Source organism: Helicoverpa armigera, chromosome 8 (genome assembly GCF_030705265.1).
Source record: "Helicoverpa armigera isolate CAAS_96S chromosome 8, ASM3070526v1, whole genome shotgun sequence".
In the NCBI taxonomy this organism is placed as follows: domain Eukaryota; kingdom Metazoa; phylum Arthropoda; class Insecta; order Lepidoptera; family Noctuidae; genus Helicoverpa; species Helicoverpa armigera.
The window spans coordinates 12,452,900-12,479,872 of NC_087127.1; the positions used below are offsets into that span (position 1 = coordinate 12,452,900).

The 26,973-nt window shown below is 36.4% G+C and overlaps 1 protein-coding gene and 1 long non-coding RNA gene across 2 annotated transcripts in view; both read right to left on the minus strand.

Annotated features, from left to right (window-relative positions):
* The window catches only part of LOC110380183 (metabotropic glutamate receptor 2), a 181,784-nt gene that overhangs the window by 16,475 nt on the left and 138,336 nt on the right, over window positions 1-26,973 (minus strand). The window contains exons 3-11 of the mRNA XM_049838154.2: window positions 24,414-25,084; window positions 24,193-24,335; window positions 23,634-23,804; window positions 20,974-21,118; window positions 13,761-14,012; window positions 10,973-11,147; window positions 1,939-2,045; window positions 1,014-1,163; window positions 383-516 (exon numbers count right to left, since the gene is read on the minus strand). Of these exons, the coding sequence (XP_049694111.2) occupies window positions 383-516; window positions 1,014-1,163; window positions 1,939-2,045; window positions 10,973-11,147; window positions 13,761-14,012; window positions 20,974-21,118; window positions 23,634-23,804; window positions 24,193-24,335; window positions 24,414-25,020 (1,884 nt within the window). The 5' untranslated portion in view covers window positions 25,021-25,084. The remainder of the gene's footprint in view (window positions 1-382; window positions 517-1,013; window positions 1,164-1,938; window positions 2,046-10,972; window positions 11,148-13,760; window positions 14,013-20,973; window positions 21,119-23,633; window positions 23,805-24,192; window positions 24,336-24,413; window positions 25,085-26,973) is intronic.
* Window positions 22,052-22,829, minus strand: LOC135117223 (uncharacterized). Its single transcript, XR_010276713.1, has 2 exons — window positions 22,633-22,829; window positions 22,052-22,358 (listed from the first exon to the last, which is right to left on the minus strand). It is a non-coding gene; the product is annotated as an uncharacterized LOC135117223 (long non-coding RNA).

A 26,973-nucleotide genomic window follows, 5' to 3' on the forward strand; every position in this document is an offset into this window, starting at 1 on the left:
TAGACACTTCATTCATTACTCCTGGATAATTTTCGTCAAGTCAACAAACACAACTGGAGTACGATCTTGAACGCGTAATTTGATAACGAAAATTACAGTCATGAACTGTAGAGAGTAGTTTAGGCTTGACAACAATATAGGTGGTCAAAGCGGTCTTCTTCTTAACGAGTGAGCTGCAAGTTTCATCCCCTGACAAGCCTAAAATAGCAGCCACAATCTTTTTCCGCGGATTTTTCCAACAAAGTTGGGATCGGTTTCCAATCTAACCAGATGCTGCTGTGTACCAGTGTTTTACAAGGAGCAATTACTGCCCTATCTAACCTCATCGACCCAGTAACCCAATAGTGGCAACAATATGGTAAACTTTTTGACGTGTGGGTACCTCGTACTGCGTGCAGTTGAAGCAGTGCCAGCAGCAGCTCTCGCCCTCCACGTACTGCTTGGCCTGGCCCAGCTCGCACTCCGCGCTGCACACCGACTCCGGCGGGTGCCGCTCGCCCCACTTGAACTGGATATCTGAAGAGAACATACATATTTTTACTTTATGCTAACAGAATAACGAAATTTTTATTTGACTTGTTCTGTATAAATCTGGCCAAACGCCAAACAGGTGTTGCTGGGCAGTTTGTTGCACCACTTCTTCTTCCCAGTAAAAACACACAGGAAGTGGTGAAGGGTGGGCGTTTTGAGGCCTGTCTTTTGCTTTGTTTTTGACGTTCGAAAAGTGCTTTATTATCAGCCCGATTTGAATAAACGTTTTTGAATTTGAGTTGAGTAGTATTTGACCAGCAGGAAACAGGAAGTTTTCAGTCAACTGGAACTATCTTGTAAACTGTGTCAATACAACTCTCCCTTTAGCTTAGTAGGTAAGCCAGTGCAAACGTCGATCGCAAATTAAAACCTACATCAGCAAAAATTATCTCAGACGTCATCACACGGGCTCAATTACACGTCCTAGTTTTTAAAACAAAATTATAACACTAAGAAAATTCTCCAGTTATTTGAAGCCTCACCATCAATATTCAGCTCTAACTCTCCATCCAGGTACTGGCCCACGTTGACCCATCGATAGGTGCCCTTTTTTGTCTGCTTGAAGTGTAAGATGTTGTAGCGAGCGGGACCATCGCCGTTGCTGTCGAAATGGAACTCGTCTCCGCTCAGACCTTGGGGAAGATAAAAAAGCATTTTAGAGAAGGATATAAAAGTTTTAACGGCTTCAATGATTATATATTTCAACACCACCCAAGGTAGACCAGAAGGCCCAGCACCGCGGCGTTGGTACATAAAAGGCCTACGACGGAACAAGACGGTTTTTAGTCAAAGTAATAAAAAAGGTAGACTAGAAGAGAGGGCCTAAGGCATTAAGTCCGCCGTTGTACATTGTGCAAAAAGTATAAATAAATAAGATTTAGATACGGCTGTAAATCTTAAGATCTGAGGGAAATAAAATGTGGTAGACAGCTATTCAACTTTGGTGGACATTTTAAAAAAAAAAATATCCAAATGTTAAAAATATATTTTACTCTATTGCGACATTAAAGGAGCTACATTTATTTAAAACCAGCCTGGCAGGAAAGTTTTAGTAGACTTGAATAGGAAGCCACTATGCCATTAAGCCATGCATATAAAGCCGAGAGCATTTCTTTAAAGGAATCTTCGTGTAAGCTGTTTTAAATCTTTATAAAAGTTTTTAATTAAGCTACTCTTGAAAAAAGTTGTATGTTGCAGTCTTATCCTACGGTTAACCATTTCGCCTGAGTGCTATGGGAACTACCTACTTCACGTATCCGGGTAAAAATCTCCATGTATCTTTGCTCGCATTATTTTGTAATTTGTACTATTAGTCATATTAGTCACTCCATCTCTACTTTGTGGACTACCGATTGGAAATTCGAAGGTCATTTGTTTATTTAGTAACCAGGATAGAATTAGACTTACCAATAAAGTTGACCTTCCTAAGATACCGCAGCAAATCAGCTCCACTGGCTGGCCTCATAGCGTCACAGAGGCCTGCCCTCCCCCCGCACACCGCAGCATGCATGTCCCTGGTCGAAAAAAAATAATCTTTAACAAGTGATAAACAAATTGAAATAAGTTTTTGGGGTTATTGTTAGAAGATATTCTCATTATCAGTTGAAGTCTGGACTTAAGTGGTCAATAATACAGATACGGTATGAACATCATTTTTAGCCAATCTGTTTTCAACCACAGGTCGGCTTTCAGTCTCATGGGTTACAGCTGGGACTTAATACTTAATCTACATTGAAAGTATAAGTTTACCTGTTGCAACGAATCATTAATAATTAGAGTACAAAATGTCAAATTATAGAACACCCATCACCGCAAAGTGGTCAACCACAAAACACATTTTTGGCAGCCATCCAAAAAGTACCTCACGACTTTTGAATTGAATATCCACATTCATTATTTTCACAGACAATCTGGTATTTCCAGCGGTTCTCAAAGCTTCTGTATGACGAAATGAGAACGTTTTGTGTAGGCTGAATGCATTGAGGTCGGCTGCATAATGCGCTCTTTAAAAACTGCATTTGAGCCCTGAGAGCGCGGTTTTGTTAAGACGGCTCATTTTTGACTGCAGCTGTGGGTAAGACAAAGATTTTTGCTTTTTTAATGCTGTCCAATTAACGTTTTGTGTCCTCTTTGCAATGCTTCAGTAGGTAAATCTTTTGGGAGCATCATTTTTAATAGTTTCTAATAGTGTCCTCTGTTATAAATTCTAAACTGACTACTGCAGCCTAAACTATCAACCGATAGTTGGCCCTCTAGCTGGCTGACAGTATTAAACTGAAGGTGTTAGTCAATCCAATCAAACTTTCTAATTGGCCTGATACCGGCAGGATACCTGATTGTTAGGATAAGCGAACGATCATACTATCCACCAACTGTACGTTTTGAGTATGTAGGGGCTCTTATTAAAACATTGCAAGTAAATAGTCAAGCATAATGAAAGAACGTTGTAAGCATGTATTATGTAATCGTTGATGAAATTACACAGCTTGAACAAGGTTTGAACTATGACATTAAAATATAAAACCCTACAATTTTCCTCAAATAATAGCAATTTCGAATCACAATTCATCATTGCCAACAAAACTAGATTAATAACTCCACTTTGTTCGTTATCTGAATTGAAATCTTTAGCTTTCCCGAGGCGTTACTTGTTACGTTATTACATATAAAGCAATACTTATTAAGTAACACTATTAAAATCGAATGATTTATATTGTTTGAAGAAAAATCTTTGGACATTTTGTTTCTAATTTGACCGTGAATAATGTTAAACAGGTACCTACTTCTTTCTTTGGGAAGTCTTCTTAGGATGTTACTTTGATTGCTTTTTCCAAAAATATTTTGGTACCAATGAAACAAATATAAAAATTCTACTGATTTCCGAAAATAAAATTATTGAACAATTTTCTGAAATTAATTAACAAAATGGAACTAAAATCGAGAAACAGTACGTAATAGGTACTATTTCGTATATTCTTATTACTATCTACTAACGAAGTTATCTAGGGAATTCAAGTCGGTAATAGGTACCTTTTTCTTTTATACATAGTTTGTTTCTGTTTATTTTTTTCCTTGAATTCTCTTTGTAAGAAAAAACTTGTAGTCGCAAAACTAGGCTCATTTTGTGAACTAGCAAAGCGATAAATTAATGTTTTTGTAAAGTGATTAAGATGAATCTTGAAGTGGTGATAGATGAATTCAGAGAAGTTACTATGAAGTTATAGCGAAGAAGTGGACTTACATACCTTATTCATTGTAATATTATTTTTATGCAAGGAAAATGTACAAATTCAACTGGCTTATGACGCGTCTCGAACATGTAAACCAGTTTGCAGCGGATTGTGTTTTCTGTTGTCTCTAGTAATGTCTATGCAACAACCATTATTAACGTCATTAATACATACTATGTGTTTAATTACAAACAAGTAAATCCGGGATTAATTCCTAGTGCGATTGGCCCTCGGGCTGCAGAGCAAGGTACTGTTAGGAGGACGCGATTATTTCCCGGGGCTGATCCCGGCTTATCCCAACTATGTATCTGATAATTAAACGATTTTCTGAACTTCATTTGGTATATAATTACTTTGTTAGGTATGTTCAGTTGTTTGGTAATTAAGGTTCTAAATAAATACTCATGAGACCAAAGAAAAAATCTTTTGTTCTTTCTTGAACTTAAGAGAAGCTCGCAAATACAAAATATACCTAAGTACATACTTTTCGAACTTGTTACAGCCTTATTATTTACTATCCGAATTCACACGGTTTCACCCGCGTCCCGTGTTACCCGGGAAGTGTTTCCACTTAATTGTAAATATAGATATAGGTTTGTATAATCCACCTCAACGATTAGAAAATCTGTCACATACACATTTTCATCCCACCTCATGTAACACGAAGCCAATCCTTCTGAGAAGGAACATTCGAGAACCACAACAGACGTCTTTACATCGCCATTTCTATTCAGGTTGGCCCATAATGGTTTCTATTGACGCGCCCGTTTCAGCTCTACGCCCTTTCTTCAGGCCCAGGTATAGGTGCTCATCACGGAGTAAGGAAAGATGAGCGGAGATGCAATAATGCAGGTATAGGTCAGGCGCCTTCTTATAGGTCAAATACGTACAGCGGGCATGACCAAAACGAGTGAACTAGCGAAGGTTCTTTGAGACATCCGTCTACGATTTTTTGTATTACAAAAAAATATCGGGTCCAAAGAAGGCTCCAAAGAGCGAAGACAGTAACGTTCCTCATCCCCCACACACCCGCATTTTGGCGTGCTATTTTCTTAGGATATTTTCCGTCATGGCACCTCCGCTAGTCATTTTGTTCTCTATGGTGGCTATAGACTGTCCTTGTGTAGTCTGGCTATTCAGCCACCTTCGTTCACTGACTGGTTGGCTGTTCTGCCGCTTTTTAAAAGGTAGCCTTTTGATTGGAGTGTCGTATTGTAAGTGTTTAGAATGTTTGGCTGAAGGCTGTGTTTGAATTTGAAATATTGTAATTTAAGGGATGTTAATTACACATCACAGTTGTACAGGGTATATATTATATATGTATTTATTTATATAAGACTAAAAGATGCGTATGAAAAATTTTTCAATAAAACATTGCTTACATAGCAAAGATTAGATAAGGCAGTAGACACGACAGTTAATTTGAAACATGCCAAAATAAAATAAGCAAGTTATACTACAAACAAAAGCCTTCTTCCATTAGTTTGTTCGTAACACCTACAGGCACTACGAACTTGTCTGTCTTTGTAATTGAATCTGCAGTAATGTGTCCACTGTCCACTAAGAGCTGTTGTTTTGTCTCAACAAGTCGACTGTAATGGACCGTGACAATGTGTCTTTACCCTAAAACTGTTGGAGGCGTTAATGGACCGCTGTTTTGGGATGATTAAAACTTTTTTTCTTGCTGTTTTCCTGGTTTGTTTTTACTTTATGTTGTCGCTTTTACTTGAAAGGTGTGAAGAAACAGAAAACAGATAATGAAGTAACGGTGGATATTATGAAGGCGAGTTTAGGCATAGTTTTATATAGAAATTGGATAATGATATTTGGAATCGAAAAGTTTTGCTTCCTCGATTCTACAAGGGCTAGTCTATGGTCTCGAAAAGGTTGCAAACTGGTAGTAGTTTTTCTTTTACACAATATAGGCTTACTTAATCGTCTTGAGATTTAGTCTGACCACTTTCAAAATTTAAGTTGCGTAAACCATTCTCAAACACACGGTCCCAGTTCTACTGCAAGGGGACCGTGAAACTTCAAATATCTAATTCGGTTTATTTCACCTTTGCTGTAGTGCAGTGACACATGAAACTTCGAATTTCGGTTTTCGGTTCATTTGACTCTCATATAGCTTTGCTCCGATTGAATTATAGTGGCTTTGTGGTTGCTATCAAAAGCACAAACCGGCAGTTCCCTTTGATACGCCGGCTTAACCACAGGTTTGCGGCTTTGGCTTCGAAAATGTGACGGTGTTTGTGTTCACTTCCTTATGCTTGTTAATCCCAAATTCAATGGATTTATTTAATAACACTTTGGATATTGCTTGGTATGAAAATAATTAGGCAGGAAATTAATAAATAATTTGTGCTTCTAATCGACTGCTAAAAACCGAATATAATCTCTAGGATGGAAAAACATCAACAAGAGCTATTACGGAGACAGCTGCAGACAAGGTTAGGTATAACAACACATATGTAGATGTGAAACAGCAAACAACTTGACGCCTAATAATATAAGGCAAACCCCCAAAACCATTTCAGCTAATCACATAAGAGCAAACGAAATTTTGAATCAACATTTATTCAACTCCAACAGACAAAAGCTCATCATAAAATGAGTGGACAAACAAAAATGAGTAACATAAGTACCCAGTAACATTCGATAGCAGTCCAGTTTTCGATTGGCTCACTGCTCACTTATTGGTAATCTAAGCCGGAATGGATGCGATGCCTCTTGTAGCTAGCGGCACAAATACGACCTCGTTAGTGAACGAAATGTTCTTATACGAAGGCTATTTGGACTTTACATCTGCCCATTTGATAGCTCTTGCACGTTGCAAACTTTTTGTCGAATGATAGTTCCGTCCTGATCATAAATCTCATGGATATGTTGGACATGGTATGAAAATCATGTAATGCATACTAACAACGATCAAACTCAAACTCAAAAACGTTTATTCAAATTACGCTAATAAATCAGCACTTTTCGAACGTCAAAAACAAAAGACAGCCCTTCACCACTTCCTATGTGTTTTAGCTGGAAAGAAGAAGTGGCGCAAGAAACTCCCCAGAAACACATGTCTGTCTGTCTATTAGGTTAGAAGAACCTCAATACTCAATAGGTATACTACCACCGTTGTTAGATAAGCAAAAAGTTTGATTGGATTCACGATTACCTTCAAAAAGATTTTGTGTAAAATCCTGTAATTGAGAGCATGCCAGGTTTAACTGGCTAGTAAAATGAAGCAAAACTAGTAGGTAATCCCAGTACAGTAAATATAAACTCAACGAAAAACTACGGCCATAGTTTCGATAGGGCCATCATTTTCTGTCACCAGCAATTCGTCAAAATATTTCACGGCACGTTACAAACATACATCACGCGGAAGGGCCAAAAGAAAACAAACACGCCCAAAAAGTCAACGGAAATCGCTACAAAACATTAATCATTATATATTCGTTCTCCATACATCACCTCGAACAATGTGCCTTCGATCCTTGAAGCCCCGAGCCCAGTTTAAGCGTGAGTGCATGTTTTGTTCTGAATCAGACCCTTTTTTATCAGAACGTCCCTTTTCTTGTCAATGTGCCATTCACCGCACCCTTTGAGGCTTAGGGTAAAAGACGGATAAGTAGCCGTAATGGATTCACTAATATGAAAATTAGGCCGTCCTTGCTTAGGGTCCGTGAATGCTATAATGGGCGAAACTGGTAGGTCGAGGATTTTGTTCATGATGTTGATATTGCTAGATTTGTAAAACGTTTAGCCTTTTGTGGTTTTCTGTTCACTAACTAAATAGAAAACAGGACTGGAAATCTAGTCTCCTTTTTGGAAATTCGGGATCAAAATTATGAACACATTGTTTGTACTCTTGACACCGTAATTACTGTTTTAATTAATAACAGTAGTATATACATAACTCCGTAAGCATCTAAGGTAAGTGTCTTATTTACGTATTCAGTAAACACTCTCTATTCTGCTTCAAGGTTCAAAATATAAACCCCATCAAAATTCATTCAGCACCCTCAAAGCGTAACAAACAGACGATATTCCTTTTGCATTTATATTAAGTACAGATTAGCGAGGATTCAAATCCTCATCAGTTGAAAATGGCTGCTTCCAGCGATGCTCACAAATACTCGGAGGCATTGTGAACTCAATGGGACTTATCTAGTTTATTGCTAAAGCCAAGTATGCCATAAAATTGGATGACACTGTTGACCTTCACGACTTAAGGGTTTAGTTTATTGGCATCGGTAAATAATGGGTTTTCTTTAATAGGGTATTTATATTTATCATCGTCGTTTTTTATGTGGGAAATATTTATTTTTAGGAAATAGATGGTCGCGTAGCTATAAATAAATTCTTTACTTCCTTCTCTAGTCTTGAAAAATGAGACAGCATTAATTAAACTTCAAGAAATATTTTTATTATAATTTTATCGTCGTAGTTAAGATTTTTAATCATCGATGTAAATGTATTCATTAAAATTCGGGTGTAATTTGAAACCACGGCAAGAAAAAGCCGTTCACTTACAAAAGTTTTGAGAAAAGTGCAGCGTCAGCCAGCTTCTTAATTAACTCTTAGCGAGACAGTTAATTGTACCGCTCGAATTCTTTCCACCCCCGGGAAAATGGTCAGGCTATTAAGAAATGAAAAAAGGATTAAAGTTTGTTCGTTCCCCGTGAACAGCCAGTATCATGCCAGACTTACTTTAACGAAAAATGTTTTTGATTAAAATAGTTTCAGAACCGCCCTAAATAGTGATGAGATTGCTATTTATAACTTTCTCCTCACTTATAACTTCGTCTTATTATACACCTCAGTAAAATTAAGTTACAGCGATAAGAACTTAATACCATTTCAGGTTTTTGTTAACATCTTTAGGATCTCCTTAATTAAAGTATCTCTTAAGCTGATTGTCAAAGTTATGGCCGCCTAAGCTGGTCAAATTAATTAACGAAACCTGACCGCAAAGAGAACAAATTAGAAAGACTTCCCAGAGGATTACATTTAAATCAATGTTAGTAGGATCGCATGAAATTAATTCCATGAGATCCGAGGCCCGGCACCCTTTGGGCCCTCTAATTGATATGGGCCAGCTAGTTCATTTACATGACCTCAGAAAATTTGATTAAGGACCATTAAAGTAATACCGCTTTCGTCGAATTGGGTTTACGAGAGTAAGCTCACTATGCCATATGAATTATTTATCCTTTTGAAAATGCTGGGTTCAACAGTTTACAGAGCGACTCTTTTGGGCTCCTAGTTAGTAATTATGTTTTAGAGCTTTGAGATGAATTTTTAACAGTTGTAATGTAGAGTAGATGAGTGTGTCCATTTAGGATTTTATTTATTTAACTTGTGACCACGTTGTATTAAATACGGAGCTTTTAAGCGCAGCCCTTTTTAGAGCGCCAGTCGGTTCAGAAATGTACATCATAATATTTTTCAGTCCTATTTTCCATATAGCAAAATTAAAGCTTTAAAGCAGCTATATCTGACGTATATACTAAACCAACATCCTATTAATTGTATATTAGTAACTGGGTATTTCCCGTGGTTTCACTCTCATCCCGTAGGAACTACTTTCTGCCCGTAAAGGGATAAGATAAAGGCCATGTTACTCGGGCCAACATTGAAAGAATTTTTAAAATCGTTTAAGACGTTTTTGAGTTTATCCATTGCAAACAAACAGAAATACAATATTTTCCTCTATGTGATATTAGTATAATTAAAACCTTTGCTAATCCATACTAGCGTTTATATCACCGTGCAATGTGTAGAAACTAACCGTTTTATCTGCAGCTGTACTCGTTTTGCTCTCAACATCAACTTTGCCAATATCCAGTTGGCACGAAATGAAAAATGCCAAGCATTGCATATGCATGCTATCATGCAATATTGAGCCTAGATGTCTCTCATCTGCTATAGACAGTCTCGCAATCTGTTTAGTATTATTGCAATATGGGTTATGAGAATCTTTATATTATGTACCTCTAGTAAATATTAATAGCTAAACACATGTTGGCAATAAAGATTTTTTTTAATCGAACCAGTAATTTTTGAGATTGGCGCATTAAAACTCTTCAGTTTTATGATATTAGCATAGGTTAATATAGTTAAGTTTTAGAGTATAAGATTCAAAAAGAAAGACAACACCCACTGAAGATAATTTTTTTCAATTATTATTTTATACTTTTCATTAAAATGCACCTGAAACAATAAAATCTGCTAGTTTCAGCTAACAAGTACAAACCTATAAAAAAGAATTTCAATAACTATACTCAATGAAAATAAACATACTTTCTGTATGTCTTCTCTTTTACGACTGTGTGAATAATCCAACTGCCAAGATTTCCAAATAACTCATAAACCAGTTTTACTGCCGAACTGTAAAATATTAGGTTTATGAAGAGTAATATCTGCAGGCATTCCATCACTACTTAATAATGTAAGAACAATGTCTTACAGACTCTAACTAAAGCATATTGTGTTACAGCCTTTTTTATCGTCCCACTGCTGGGCACAGGCTCCTCTCACACGGAGAAGGATTGAGCATTAATCACCACGCTTGCTCAATGCGGGTTGGTGATTGCAGACTTTATAGTCCAGGTTTCCTCAAGATGTTTTCCTTCACCTTTTTATCAGCCATTGGCGTCTAAGATATACTTAGAAAGTACGAAAGAATGATAGTATGAAAGACAAATCTGCAAATCTGCCAATGTGAAAGCCTACCAGTTTTCATCTAAACCTCGCAATACGTAGATTCACATTATTCTTAGATGTCCTTCGAATACACGTGCTCATACATAATGCATAAATGATATTTGTTGAAGTATTTTTGCAATGTTTGGTTTATCGAGTGCTTTTGATACGCTGATTTTATTGTCATGGAAACTATAAGCTAAAGAGCTCCTTAAAAAAATCATAATCATAGACCGTGGCTGTCATATCTACTTATAGGGTACATCATCATCAACATTTCCATTTAAGACGTGTACAGATGAACTTTATAGCTTTATAGCACTCCTCTTTATAGGGTTTAAGAAACCTATACAAATGAGCTATAGGGTTACAAACTTGTAATTACCAATCTTATACGAGACCTTTTCTTTTACCACCTAATTCAGCTCCACCTTATTGAAAAGATAAATAATTTCTGAGAAGACCACAAAAAAAGCACAGATCACCAGCTCAGTAGAAAAACTCACCTTATAGCATAAGCGAAAGCCATGACAGCATCAGAGACGAACTGCAGCTGCCTCTCGAACTCCGTGTTGTTGACGGTGAGCCTCTCCAGCCCGGAGCAGACCCTGGAGTACTGGCCGTTGTACGGAGTCCTCGGGCTGCCGGGGTAGCGGCACTGGAAGTGGTCTTCCCAGAACTCTGTGGGATAAGAAGTGGTTGAGAAGGTGATTGAAATAAGTTGATTGATATGTGTGGTGTGTGGACCCCTGCCCTACATCTAACTCTTTCGAACAATACCGCAGTAACGGCAGGGCTTGGCCCTGCTGGGCCTGGAATCTGACCATGGGCATCGGTTCCTGAGATTAGCACGATCAAACAAACAACTCAAAACTCAACAGAAAAACTCTTCGGCTTTACAGTAATAGAACGGATTTCATGGTTAAACTGATGAACTGAACCAATTTGAACAACGACCAAGATGTAGAAATCATAAAAAAAATCTTTATAAAATAAATTCTGGGCGCAAGCTTATATTCCCAGTGCTCTTATTTTGTTAACATAATACCTACCAAGAATAAATTGAAAATTCTGTTTCAGCATACATATGTGCAAAGGACAGTTCAAGTCAGACTAGACTGGCGAGCATCTTGCGGTTATCGAACCGACTGCAAAAGAAAAGGAAGGATTTGTGTAAAATTCATGAATCTAAGGAACTGTTGGAAGCCATTCCTCTCAGTATCTTGTGACAAGGGACGCTTGAAGAGTTTAACGTAGATATAATAGAGACATAAGCTCACTAAATGTGATTCGCCAAAACAGTCCAACTAATTTGGTTGACTTTCCAAGAAAGCCAAATAAAAGGATATTTTCGATGCCATTAGAAAAAGGTCATCGCAGTATCCTGTCCCTATTTATTTTTGATAATATCCGCTTTAGGAAAAACGTCTTTATTTCTTCTGATCTGCTACTTAAGATATAAATAATTTGATTATCCTGGCTACCGTTAAAGAAGTTTATAACGATTTCCGAGGAAAGGGAAGATTTATCAGAAATCCTTTTAGAGGCTATAAGCGACGTTTAAGAGCTTAGAGTGTTCTTAAGTATAGAACCATTTTCAAGTTTAATAGTTAAGTCTAGTTCGAGTTAGAAGGTAATATTTTTAGAATTAAACTGTATTATAATTATGTGGGCATGTTAAGATCAAGTTTGGAAGCTGAACTTTACCAGTAAAATCTAATTCACAGGGTCAACGAAATCATCGCAATTTGCTGCGTTAAATATTGGCCAAAATGATAACATCCACATAAAAGCTCACATTTTGCTTTTTCAAAATAATTCTTATAACCCTTATTACAACTCAAATAAACTAAACAGTTAAAAGTAAGTGCAATCATAAATCAATTCAAATATAAACAGACTCACAGATATTAAATTCCAGGATCAGGTACATACAATCTCAAAGAGATAACAATGGGTATGCAAATGAGGAGCTGTCAGTAAAACTAGGGGGATTCGTCCGCGCTATGCTAATTAGTCCCCACTCCGAGTTTCAACGATACCATTCTTTTATATATTTTCTGATATTTACAGGAGAGTTTGTTTGGATAAGAGCTTTGAATTAGGGAGTAAGGATTTATGTTGAGTGAGGATTAGAGATCTGTATTTGAAATAGTTCTTAGGCTTTCATAGTACGACGAAAAATTATTGTTTCCTGAAAGAATTTGTATATCGTGGGGTACAATCTACTAATTGCAACCTTTGAGCTGTTCTGTCCTAATGTTCTTAAAAGGTACAACTAAAAAAAAATACATATTGAGCCGAACCCATTTAAAATGGTTGTACGTTTTCGAAACCACGCATGGGTTAGAGCCTCGTATCCCGTAAAACCAAATCAATTTACATGGAACAGATTTATGGCTGTGCAAAGCAGACTCTATGTTTAAGTAGCAGGCACGAAGACGGTTAAGTATAATTTATGTACTCCATGCCATGGTGTAACCGCGAGTGCAAGAAGGCTCCCATAATAGTGTAAGACAAAGCCAACATGGAATAAGAGCGGAGATATTTTTTTTTTTCTAACTGGTAATAGACTCAATAAAATTCAGTTATACAAAGCTTATTAAACTTATTAACAAAAATAACAAAAATTCTGGGAAATCTTTTACACGCTGAAGAGTAGTCAAGAGTAGGTACTACTTATCATTAGGCCCAGAAGGCAGTTCATTCGTTCAGTTAACAATTTCCACGATTCAACCATTCCTGGAAGCTCCGTAAATATCTCGTAACTATTTGCAAAACAACTTTTAATTACTTAATGGAAATGATTTGATAAATTCACACCAATTACGAGAAAATCAAAGTTCTCCCTCGCACTTGAAAGGAGCGCAACAAAGTTTCTTTTGAGCAAATTCCAGAAGCGATTTGGAAGGTTCTGGAAGCATTTTCAACTATTTATAATGTTATAAGCGAGATAAAAGAGAAAATCCTAATATCTGAATAAGTTCACTGAAAAGTTTCTCACTCTTCCTTATTGGAGAAGTTTTTGAAATTCAAGAATTCTTGTCAGCAACGGATTTGAATGAAAAGACGAACAAATTGGCAAAAGTGCTAATTGGCATCGTTTTCAATAGCCAAGTAACGTTTAATTACGGACTGGATTATGGATATACAATTACTAATAATGGCACCCATTAAATTTTTGAAAAAGTCTCGAAGAATTTTCGTACGCCCAACAGTTCATCCAGTTATTTTAAACACCCCTAATGTGGAGCTTGCGATATGAAAAGACAAGAAAAACTAAAAATATCTCACCTACAAACCACGGATTCCTCTTATTATTCTTCACATTAAGTCCTAGAAAGTACTCCTTGAAGCCCTTCACATCATTGGCTTGGGGCTGCACACTGATGGTGCCTTCGACTGCTCGTTCATTGCCGTCTGATACCAGGGATCTGGCACTCCAGCCGTCAGACCCTACCCAGCTGAAGGAGTGGGTGGCGTTTGCTCGTTCTACTGCCCTCATCACGCCAGCCACCTCTTGGTCTGAACCGAAGATGATGGCACCTGAGGAACGAAGATATATTTTTAAAATCATTTATATGTTTGTGCCTATGGATAACGTTGTTCTTTTGTTTTTCCTAGAAGTGTTTTTGGGTGTGAATATTAATATAAGACATCACTAACATTTTAAGTAGTAGCAGGTAGTTAGAAATGTTGTACCTAATTCTCAAAGAGGGTGACCGTTTGTTTTATGTATTTCATATTTTTTAAAGTGATTGCCAAAACACTTACATACTTTGTATTTTTATATGCAATGCTGTTTGTGAACCGTACACAAATTAACGACACTTATAGATATTTTTTCCCTTGATTAAGCTTGCGAAAATTTACTTGATACCAGAATTTTAATCTTCAAATTGTATTCTCCGACAAATATCCTAGATATCGTAAATCTCAAAGCAATTTAAACAAAAGCCTTTAACTACACAAAGTCAAGAAGCGAGACTTATCCTGGTTGTAACAGGGGCAAAGCCTAGTTGTATATTGACACAGTACCCAAGGCCTATCGTGAGTAAACAAGGGCACACGCCACTAATTTATTAGCCCTTACTGCGCGGAAATCCGACGGGAAACCGTGTTTTATTTAGCAGGTAAAACCTCTTTACGTTGAGCTTGTTGGAGTTAGGATTAAAATGTGCTGTTTTAGGGTTAGGAAATAAGGCTGAGTGAATGTTGTTGCTAAATATCGTTACTTATATTTTCAATGTAAAAATAACCCTCTCTATTTATCGCGCTTTTACGCTAAAACTAGTCAACCGATTTGAATGTTTAGTACACAGGTAGTGTAAAGCCCGAGAACTGATGATGATTGATTCGCATAATAAATTTTGAATTTGAATTTGACATAGGTTACTTTATCAAAAGTGGCAAGGCGAACCGTGGAAAACAACTACTCCTACTAATATTATAAACTTGAATGTACTCGTAGTACTTAATTTTGGTAATTCTAAAGAGTGATATAAAAGTCTTAGTGACGAGGCCGTTTAGCCGATTCATCATGGTATCTCTTAGTAAATAGGGTTTGGTATAGCAAAGGTTTATGACTATCGAGATTATCAGTAAACCAAAACATGTACATACATTTCCATTATGATGCTAATAATATTATCCATCTAATTCTATTAGGAATCTATTACGTACATATCTACAAGATGCCTCTTACTTCACATATCTTCGCCAACTGAATCCAGTAGAACAAATGAGGTGTCACATAGTATCATAGAATATTCAAGATGGCTGACTTTGTACGTCAGATTCCATGTCTCTTTACCAGCTTGTTTTTGCGTAGTTTCAATTTTCTTTTTACATTGAATTTATTATCTTTTAGAATAGTGGTTAATATAAAGGCTTAAAAAACAAGTGTCAAATATAATTTGTGTATTCCGTAGTCTAACAGCCAGTTTCTTCATCAAAAGTAAAAGCCAAAGTAATGTCATAAAGTAAAAGTAACAGTCAAATTCGTTTTTTCAAGGCTAAAGTAACAGCAAAACTAATAGAAAAAACGAATTTGACCGTTACTTTTACTTTATGACATTACTTTGGCTTACTGGTTTTGGTTACCGTTACTGGTGGGTAGGTTATTAAAAAAACAAACTAGTAACCACACACCGCTTTTTGGTACAGTTGACAATTCTGTCAGTCAGTACTTTACTTTATGGCAAACTGTCAAAAAATGCTATTTTTTACATTTATCCCTTGAAAATTGAATACAGCCGCTAACTGCAAAAATTGGTTAGGTACTCTACACGTGGTAATTACATTCATAAAACTCTTAGGTAGTTTTTTGTTTCGATTACAGTCTATATACTAATGTGCTCAAAATATAATTAAGTGTGCAACAGACAAAAGCCTGCTTGATCAGCCGACGATCTGTTCGCTCGAGTTAATACCAACGGCTCGAGTCAGACAATAGCACTCGATTATCGATGGCAGATGTAGCCGAGAGCTCGTACGTGAGCGATGTATCGATACTTTTTAGTGAGGGGACTGTGACGTCATCATTGCAGATTTGATTTCGAGAGATTTCTTCAGATGTTATATAAAGATATAAGTATCTGTTTTTAACCTGACTGAAATTATTTGTAACTATGTTAGTATATATAAGAAGGCACTACAAAAATATATATGGAGATACTAAAAATAGAACGGGAGAAAGACTATTCTTGGAGAGACACAATTCCATATAACAGATAACACACAAAATATAACCTCATTCCCACTTATATTTTTTCGCGTAACGAACGAAAAAAATGATGTATCACCACTTTTATTTCCCTTTGAGCAAGTAGCAGAAACATGTCTTAAGAACACTCAGTCGTAAATAATAAATCTTGAGAGTAACTGTAAGGAGGCCACACGTGGCGCCATCTATTATCATAAGCACTGAATTAAACTGGATATCAGGAAGATATATTTTGGGCTATAAAAGTGTATTACTGAAATGAACACTTATGAGCATTTGGTTATGTCAGTTCATTTACAACGCTACATACTTTATTTTTAACTACTGTTGTCTTAGTATTTTATGAAGACGTAGATTCATAGTTTGTATAACAAACTTTGTTGTAGGCTTCTTTCCTAAGAAGTTAGGAAATATGAAGCTAGTATTAAGTGGATCTCTTTGGATAAAAACCTACAAATGTATTATTTGTCTTGACGAACTTTATTAGGTACTATTACTAAAGCAAATATTGTCTTTTTGGCAACAGGTTGGTTGTACAATCCGGTTTGTTTATTTGACCCTTCTCCAATCCAAGTTGTATAATCTTCATTTATTCAAATTCCTGGAATAGGTCTCATCATCTCCGTAGCCTTGTCCCAACTATGGGACTAGGCTTTTTGTCTAACCCGATGCAGTTAAGTCCTAGTGCCCCAATTTAACGTGCCTTCCGAAACACTGAATAAATCTCCTTCTAGACGTACTAGATAAGTAGTTCAATATAAATGTAACTAATACATAACTATTCAATAATGTATCAGTTCAGGATCTCTGGCGCAGTGCCCGCTTCACTGCGAGTTTCCACTTCAGTTCACGCTATATTTATGTGACAGCACACTGCACTCTTGCACTTTATCGCAATCAAAATATGAATGAGCAATGCTGTATTTTTTGCTGTTTATGTTCCATGTATGGATTTTTTATCTGGTGATTTATATCAAAAAGTTAAAATAACATTTTCTAAATATATAATATCGTAGTAGAAGTAGACTACTTCTTAAGTAGGGGCATTCAAAAAGATTCGATGTTGTGAAGAACTAGAGAAGCCTTTAGACAGTCGTGGAACATCTTAATATGTTTCATGCATCACCCTCATCATCATTTAAGTCATAGTACGTCCACAACCAAATTTCCCCCAATTTCCAAACGATCCAGAAATGTAAACAACTATACGTAGATAGATAAGAGAAGCCAGATTTCAAAACCGTTTCTAAAAATACACCCAAAAACTACTTCTCCACAAAATTATTTCCGTATCAAATCTCCAAAATCTTCCATAGCCAGTTTTCCAGTATCCGCAGCCGTACTCAAAGGCCACCTGTTTTAATCCGACAATCTGTCCCCAAGCCAGCCATCCACAAGGACGCAAAGTGGCGTAGTTAATGGTAATCATTGCTTATCGCCGTCACCAATAGATTCAATTTCAGTGGCCGCTTTAGCGAAAAATTGTTTTACTCGGCGCAGCTGCCTATCTGTGCTCCGCACAGCCACAATTTATCACGTCCTTGTGCCAACATGGTGGAACTAGATAACATTACACTTTATAACTCCTTGTTTGTTGTCGGATTCGATTTTAGGGGTGTTGTCGTGGGTGATAGGTATTTGGTGAAAGGCTTGGATCATGTCGATAATTATTAAGCTAATTTTAACTATTAAAAAGTATTGTGTGTATTGCTTGCAGCAAAATTATAATGATCCTGGTTAAGTCAAACAACGAGTAGCAAAACAAAAAATGAATGGAATCACTATAACACGCTTTTCACTATTCTTACCACAAAATCAAGAATTCAGAATAACGAGTCTATCAAAAACGGAATAACTCCCAGACAGTTCGTCTCTCTCCCTATTATTTTTTCTAGTACCGGAGCGAGTACATTTCTATTATTATATTTCCACTAGCTTTCCGCCCGCGGCTTCGCCCGCGTGGAATTCGGTTATATTGCGGTATAAATCACAACTATAAGAAAACTTCTCATTCCCACGGAAAAATCTAAGACCTAGAAAAAAAGCACTAAACTAACTAAACCTAACTATTATACAGCTACTGCTTAAAACCTAAAATCTATAAAATACACAATTCAATGTAAAATGGTAGGAACCAAAAAAAGCGAAAATCAGTGAATAAAGATAAAACAGCAAGTAAATGAGTCGAAAAGTGCACCGAATAAGTGTATGAGTGTTAGACACTGCTTCCAGAGCGAGTACAAAAAAAAATATTTATTTGAAAACACCATTTTTTTTTAGCGGCGTAAAATCATCAAATGACCCCTCCCGCTGTGGGTTAGCAGCGGTGAGGGAGTGTCAGACTCTTACTGACTAAAATCGTCGTGTTCCGTCCTAGGCCTTTTATATACCAGGGCCGCGGTATCTCTTTCGAACAACCCGCAGCCCCGGCTGGCCCTGGCCCTACTGGGCCCCACTGATTTCAAAACACCTTAAGACTAATTCGCGGCGAACCTTAACACCGCGATATAGAAAAGCACAACGCCATCTATCGAGCTATCGGGAAGCTCGCGATTGAACAATGAGCTACAGGTTAAAGCGCGAGATATCATTGCACTTCTTACGTATCTTAAAAAAAACAACGTCACCACGTTTTAAAAAGCTATCATTCCACTTCTTACGTATTTTAAAAACACATCGTTACCACGTTTTAAAAACACCCAGCGCCATCTATCGCATACCTCAAGAACTAAATAACTTAACTAATACTTATACCAATTAGTAATTCGTTGAATTATAGTTATTTCACGATAAAACAAATTGTACGTCATCCCTCAGGAATTCCTCATTTTCGAGGATTCATTATCGTATCATTTAGCTTATAAATTTATATGTTCATATTCGTTTGCAATATATAAGTAGATGTAAAAAAAACAGTTTAGACGATTAAACAAATTGTACATCATCCCTCGGGAATTCCTCATTTTCGGGGATTCATTATCGTATCATTTAGCTTCTAAATGTCCATGTTTATATTCGTTTGCAATATATTACCTTGTTGTAAACGACACACAGCGCCATCTACAATCCATCCATCAAGCAAACAATATTTATGTTTTCCCTCGGGAATATCTATTTTTTTCGGGATAAAAAGTACCCTATTATTTAATCCGGACTTCTAACTTTACGTCTGCAAAATTTCAAAGCAATCGGTTCAGTAGTTACGGCGTGAAAGCGGAACAAACAAACAAACAAACAAACAAACAAACAAACTCACTTTCCGATTTATAATATTAGTAAGGATTCTATTGTGATTGTGCGTTCGCTGTCACAAAATAAAACTAAGACGTGATACTCATTTACTATTCTGAATAAGCCTATTTATATGACAAAAGATCCTTTCAGGAATGGAATTAGACCTCGCATATTATAGAAGATATCTTACGGAAAAAGAATTTATTTTTACGAAGTCGTAAACTAGTTATACGAATAAATTAGTTTAGGATAACTTCGTATCGATAGTAGGAAAGCCAACTCTGATAATAATGATAATTTGTTCGAGCATTTAACATAACATTTGACCATGTCATGTATTTTGTAATTTCTATTTATAGGCAAACAAGCTATTGGCCGCTTTGCAAATGCATCGCCATTTCAGAGACAAAGCTGAAAGTGTAATGCGTCTGTAATTATATCGGCGTTAACAACCACGCCAACGCCAACTACATATACATATAATAACTATTGCGGCAGAAGTATTTGTTTTGATATCACATTCTAGAAATGAGAATTTATTAAATGAACAACTCTTGGCACTCTTTAATCTGCAGGGTAATATGTAACGAGGCATTTGTCAATTTGAAGTTTTCGGTATGGATAAATTCCCCTCAGATTTACAGCATGTAGTAAGAGGATCAATTATAGAACGTATGTAAAATGAACATTAACCTTTTCACTTTAAAGCGAGTATATAGCAACTATCAAGGTCAGTAATCAGCCCGCTGTTACGATTCAGTCATCCTTTGTGTTTTAGAGGCTTTTTCTAATAATCCTATGGCCCGTAGGTTACATTGCAAATATTCCTTCAGCTGTGTTATCAACTGTGTGCAGCTCTTCTGCTTACGTACATTATTCATGTTGATTTAGTTGGGACTTGTCAAAACTTTGAATAATAGCAGCTTGTTTGAAATATTACGTTTTCAAAACATAAATCACGGATTCAGGAAATAAAATCTGACATCTCTATGGTTTTGTTTTTAAAAGAAATATATAAATATTTTAAAAAAATATTTATATTTATTTGCCAAATAGAGTGGCATGCATTTATAATGGATTAGCTTACATTATTTATTTGTTTATGAATATGAAACTAAGCGGACGGGTAGTAATAATAAGTTGGATGTATGCTAAAAGTATCCGTTTACATTATTTATGGGATGGCCCCATGTCATGTAAACATGGCAGACACCTTATATTCCCATAAGGGGTAAGCAGTATTGTCAGTGTTTATGCGGACGATAAAGTAACGTCACCCTCGAAATAAACTGATATTTTTTCCTCATATTTTAGTAGCTTCCTCATCTTTTAAGCATATTTTGTGCGGGGTGTGTTCGAGACGTATTATGATTTTAAGATGTGCGCTATGATTTGGATGTTTCTAAGAAGGTTCATTGGATTCACAATTACCTTCAAAATGAACTATCCGTCGACCATTTTACCGACTCAAAATAATTTCTTAGTTAATCCTAAGCAGTTGTTGGTGGACAGTTTAGTCAGCAGTGTATGGAGGCTGTCTTCACTTACCTCTAGCTCTTGGCTTGGTCAGCAGTTTGGACACGATCTCGTCATAGGCTCCTTCGTGTGCCACTCCTGAGTCTTTCACCAGCTTCTCCTTCACAGCTATGCAGATGTTACTCTTCGCTAGCAACGCTTCCAACTCTTCAAATGCCTGAGAAAATATTCTTGTGAGTTAGAGATATTGGAGAAAGATTATCATCAATATATCTGACTGGATTGAAATTTACACTTTGATAACGAAGTTTAAATCAGGATTAGAACTTTGCAAATTAGAAAAAAAGTATTTTCATATCTCATGAAAAATTAACGGCACCAAAGTGATTTTCACAAACTAAAGTTACATATTTTGTAGAAGCACGCAGTTCGAGAAAAATCCAAAGTTAAGTTCCCATTAATGCCTGCATGAAAACGAATGAACAATTTTAATTAATTTCGGAAAATTACAACTACAGTTCCCGCTTAATTGCCTTTGTTATTGCCATATTAGTGCTAATATGAGCGCTTGAATCCACCTGCGCGGAAATCGGTTTCGATCATGAGGAACCACTAATTAAATGATATATTAAACGTTTGGGTAATTAGGCATTTATTATTTACATCTATCCAACGGGGAGTTTTAGTTTTTATTGATTAGGTATTCTAATTTGTCATGTTAATGCACTGGTCAGTGGTTGGGCTTTTAAATATTCATGTTGTTCAATATATCTAGGTGTACAAAGTTTTGTGCATCTGTAACCGTATGTAGAATAATAAATTAATGAGCTGTATTTGTAGGGGAGGGCGGGGTTCGACGTTCCGATTTTGGAGTAGGAAGCAATATGAACGTAATAAATAGATCTAAAATCTATGAATCCTGCATAAATAGATGCAGAATGTATCCTAGTTTCAAATTATATAGTCCAATTCATTGAAATAATAATATATTTTAGCGCAGTATCATTTTTCTGTAGCAAGTCGACAAGGAACAACTAGCCCCACGAAGGGGCTGGTTGTTCCTCAGCTGAGGTAAGTTGTTCCGCTTGTCTAATCCAATCATTAATAATATAAGATTAGTTGAAAAGGTATGTATAAAAAATTTGGCAAATCTAACTGAATATTTATGAAAGTTTTATTTATAAAAGTACAAAATTTTAATGTTTCTTACTTATAATAGCACAAAATTTTAAAGTTTTTGAAAAATCAACATCACGGCATACAATTTAAAGTATTTATTGAAAAAGAAACTATAAAAAATAATAACAAATATTAAAAAACAGCTTAAGATTAGTCACCATCTCTAACATTTATCAACTTTGACAAAACGTTTAATTAACAAAAATAGAAAATTCTTCCGCTGCAAAAGCTCAATTGAAACCTTGCCCCGTTCTGTTTTTCGTTTATAGTTTCTCATCCTAAAACAAAGATTTAATTTTATTATTTACGTATTTCATTAGGGAGCACGTTGTTCCGCGGAACAACTAGCCCCTCGACAAAGGAACTTTGAACCCCAAATCCCGTTTTCAATCTAACCTAGAATTATAATGAAATAGGTTATAAAAAGCTAACAATTATATTAATAAGATAATCACCATAGTTTGTCCAACTGATACTAGCAAGTAACAAACGAATAGCTTGAAAATTTATTGAAATAGACCAAAAAGTTTAAAGACGAAAAAATTTACTTACGTGATGTTTTTGGTCACTAATCCATTACCACTCTCACACGCCGACACAGCGTCACTAAAATGGCTGACGCAATAGCGGGATGATTTGACGTTTCGCGACGCACTTCACACTTATTGCTATCTCTTTTCGTCATGGAGTTATTTGGATCGGAACAACCTACCCCCGGCACTTTGAACCCCGGCTTCCCCTATCACAATGACAATTTATTACGGCCAAGTATAAGAAACAGAAACAACTTTCTACATAAATATTATGAAGAGCTAATATAAGTTTGTTTGCTTCTTTGTGGCCCCCGGAGTTACAAGTTTTATTTTGTCCAGCTTAATAGGGAGCTGAATTACTGTGACAATAATTGACTATATTTTCTTTATTTAATCTTTATATTCATCCTAAGTTTTGTAGCAAATTCAACTTACAACATCTGTGTACATATTACTAGAAGACTACTGCACGCAACTTGAAAAAAAAGCGTAGGGCCTTTTTCGATAAAGAGGCTACCTAGCATTGAAATAATGTTTCAAGCCAGTAATTGGTGAGATTAGCCCTTTTAAATAAACAAACTCAATACTAGATTTGTCTGTTTGTCTCAATGATTAGCATCTAATCCATGAGAGCCTGCCGCAAATGAAACGCGCGGTCAACGACATTCATATTCATGTCGTCACTCCAATTTATCCGCATCTAACATGGCTGCTTCTGGCGGGATCAGAACACGCATGAATGACCAGGGTTGTGATATGCAGGCGTTTTTCATTCTATTGTTTGTTGTTGAAGTATTTTTGGGTCTTTGATTGGTACACTTGTGATGATGAAAATGGTAGATATAGGTAATTTCTGAGGTCAGATGATAGCAATGGATTACTTTCTCAAACAGTTTTGTACTTTTATTTTTGAATCGCCAAACTTATGATGTTGGGGCTTAAAATACTTTATAATATCTTTTCAGTTGAATACAAATCGCATTGTGTATGCTTTATCGCATTGTGTAGTAACTTCCTTACCTTAATCCCATAGCTGGATTCCTCATAAATGATGGAGACGTAACTCCACTCGAGCTTCTTGACGATCTCCACCATAGCGCGTACCTGATGATGGTCAGACGGGATGGTGCGCGTGAAGTACTCGAAGCGAGCCTTGTTCGACAGCTCCGGGGAAGTGGAGAAGAATGATACCTATTGGAGAAGAAGAGAAGAAGTCAACAAGGCTACATAGTGAATGTGAATATAAAAAAGTCAAAGAGACAGTCGACTAAATGATATGATGCTTTTAAAATTAAGGGACATTGAAATTTAACGGAACGTAGCAAAATATTTTAACTTTAAAGTCGACCTTTTTTGAACAGTAATTGTTCTAATATGAACTTCATAAATAACGTTACGCATAAAGGATTTTGTAACTGACCAGGATCCATTAATCTTGAGTGTACTCGTTTGCGAGTCATTACGTGGTCCAAAATTTCCATTACGAACCAATTATTTGTTTGTAAACTCATTAAAGTGATTTAGGATAGGGACGCTTGTTCAAAAGAAGACCTTAATGGGTTTGTAATAAAGTTCTTACTTGTGGTATCTTGAATAGTCGCAGTAGATTGGCGACTTGAACTGAAGTGACGCTGGATGCTGCTCCAACTACTCCTGATATGACTTTTCTGACTGCAGTCGCGTTGCAAGCGTACTCCGCGTCATCTATATTGCTTATTGAGCCTGGTGAAGAAATAAATATTTATTAAAGCTATTATTCAACACAAGTTTTATATCAAGAAGTTTGTGTATCTTACATACCTTTTATAAAATCCACAGCCATCTCAAGCCCATAAGTATCCTTATCACAATCATCTAAGATATGAGCTCCCACAGTCACACCAGGAATCAGTCTCAATTCGTTATTAATAATATCCAAAGTATACAACATTGTCTCTAACGCCTGCACTCCTCCCTGAGGCATGACCGGCCCACAGGTCATGTTGTCCGACCTCTCATGTACCATCATCAGCCCTCCAAGCACCAGTTCCCCTTCTATCACAGCTTCCCTCTTTATAGGCCAATGCTGATGCTTCTTATCTTTCATCTCCCCAACTTGATCATTCGACATGTTAACCCAATCACTCTTCGCTTCTTGTTTTGGTGATATTTCATAATCTAACAAATGCATTCCATCTTTCAGACTCAGCATTGGATAGAACTCATCTGGTCTATCTGCGAAGAATGTTGGATCGTAAATATCATCGCCAGGTTTGTGTTTATGCCTGTGATGGTGTCTGTTCCTCTTGTGGAAGACTGAGTCCTCGATGTTCAAGGAGTCTATAGAATGCCTCATTTCTGTGTAGTGTACCGTGGTGATGAGTAGACAGACCGCCAACCACTGCTGACCGGGACGCATGTTAGACATGGGTGTATCATACCATTATGGCGGAATATATGGGCCATGTTGAACGGTATGCGTTCATTTTAATCTGCAACAATAGAAAAGATTTTATCAGTATTTTATGGTGACAATATAGCCATTATGTTACAGTAGAGTTACGGCTTATTTGAATTGGGAGCTAGCCAACTAATTAGGTGATGCTGGATATTAGATAAGTGTATACAAATATAGACGCAATTAAATCCTGTTACATTGGGTGACGATGTAATGAAACATTTAACCTCTCCTTACGAGGTTATCCATGAGGTACCACAATAAGTCAGGCGAATATAATCCTTGTGTTCATTTGTTAACCATTCATAAAGTAATTTGGTTTGACGCGGTTATATTTCAGGCCTGTGTTTTGTCGACCCACATCAGCAAACTAAATTTATTTAATGCGACACCTTTATACTAGGTGGAACAGAGTACCGGAAAGGATATAATTTGTTAGTCCAACTTCCCTCAGTAGGTTCAGAAAGGCGCATTTATCAACACTCTTAATTATTTTTTCTGCTATCGCCTAAACTTTTTCCCCAAACATTGAATATTTATGAAAATGCTGTCCAAAATGTGAAACAAAAAATGCGGAAACACGATTCTTTAAACCTTAAAACCCTTCAAAGTACATAATCCTTCCATTTAAAGTAATGCGGTACAAAACCGAAAATTTAATACACGAATTGTAGGGTGTCTTAAAATTTTAAGGGGGTTTTAAAAACTTTTGGCTACGCGGATAGGGATGTCGAGGAGACGAAATGTTTTAAATGAAAACAAACCATTTTAGAAGCCTTTATAAGTTCGTAATCTGTTTATGTTCAGATTTGATTTGGACGCCTGATTATTTTGAATTTACGTTGTTAATTGCTCGCTAAAACAGAAATGGCTGAGGAATATTGAATATCGTTTCCGTCAATATCGTTGTAAACTTTCTGATGGGTAATTACGAACTTAATTGACCAAAAGTTAATTTTTAGACGTTTTATGTTACATTATTTGGGCTAGTCAATAATAGGATAGAGTGTTTAATATTAGGGCTGTTGTTCTATAAATTTATTTGAAAGACGAGACATCTTGTTCAAAATAATCTTGAAATAAAAGGATAATATTACCCAAGTACACAGAGTAGTATTTCCGTCTAGCTGGATTAATTTAAATCTAACTTTCACTTCCCAAAAACTTTTTGGAACAATTACAATTCAATGATTATTAATGGGAAACCCAAACTCTTTATAAATATTTAGCTAAATCCTTGTCATCCCTGTCGGGGATTTTGCAAAAAGTTTTTTAAGTATTAAGGAAAAAATTGGAGGAGAAAATTCTCGGACTAATCCGTCGCATGTACTTCCATGTTTTATGTGTGTGTACCACGGAGGAAGGAAAGATAGCGGAGATACCATAAAGAAGGTAGGTCAGGCTCCTTCTTGCAGGTCAAGTAACGTAAGTTATGCGTTATCAGTTACTACAACTATCGAGATGTTCCGGTTCCTTGTCAAATCAAAAGCAATCTAACAAACATTGGTCTTGATTGCTAGTAATTTTTTTTAAGGCGTGTTTGGGCACAGCTTATAGCTTTTCTCGTTCCCCGCTTTTTTTCGCACTACTTTTTTAAGAAATTTGCGTTATGCCATCTCCGCTAGTTATTTTGTTCTCCATGGCGTGTACTTATGTATATTGTTGTGTGCCTGTGTGAGTGTGTTTCGTCGTAAATCTGGGCTTAGCTACAATAATGTTTGACTTTCAGCCTTATGGGTTGTGGGCGGATGTGATACGCATTGCTTGCTGGCCGGCTGTATGAAGTTTTAAGCTGAAAGTGTAGGCCTAAATTACAAAAATACGTCATGTTTTGTTTCAATAATACCACTGCCCGGATTGACTCACGTCTCAAAGAAATACTTCCCGAACATGGATAAAAGTAGCCTATATATTCAGATATAT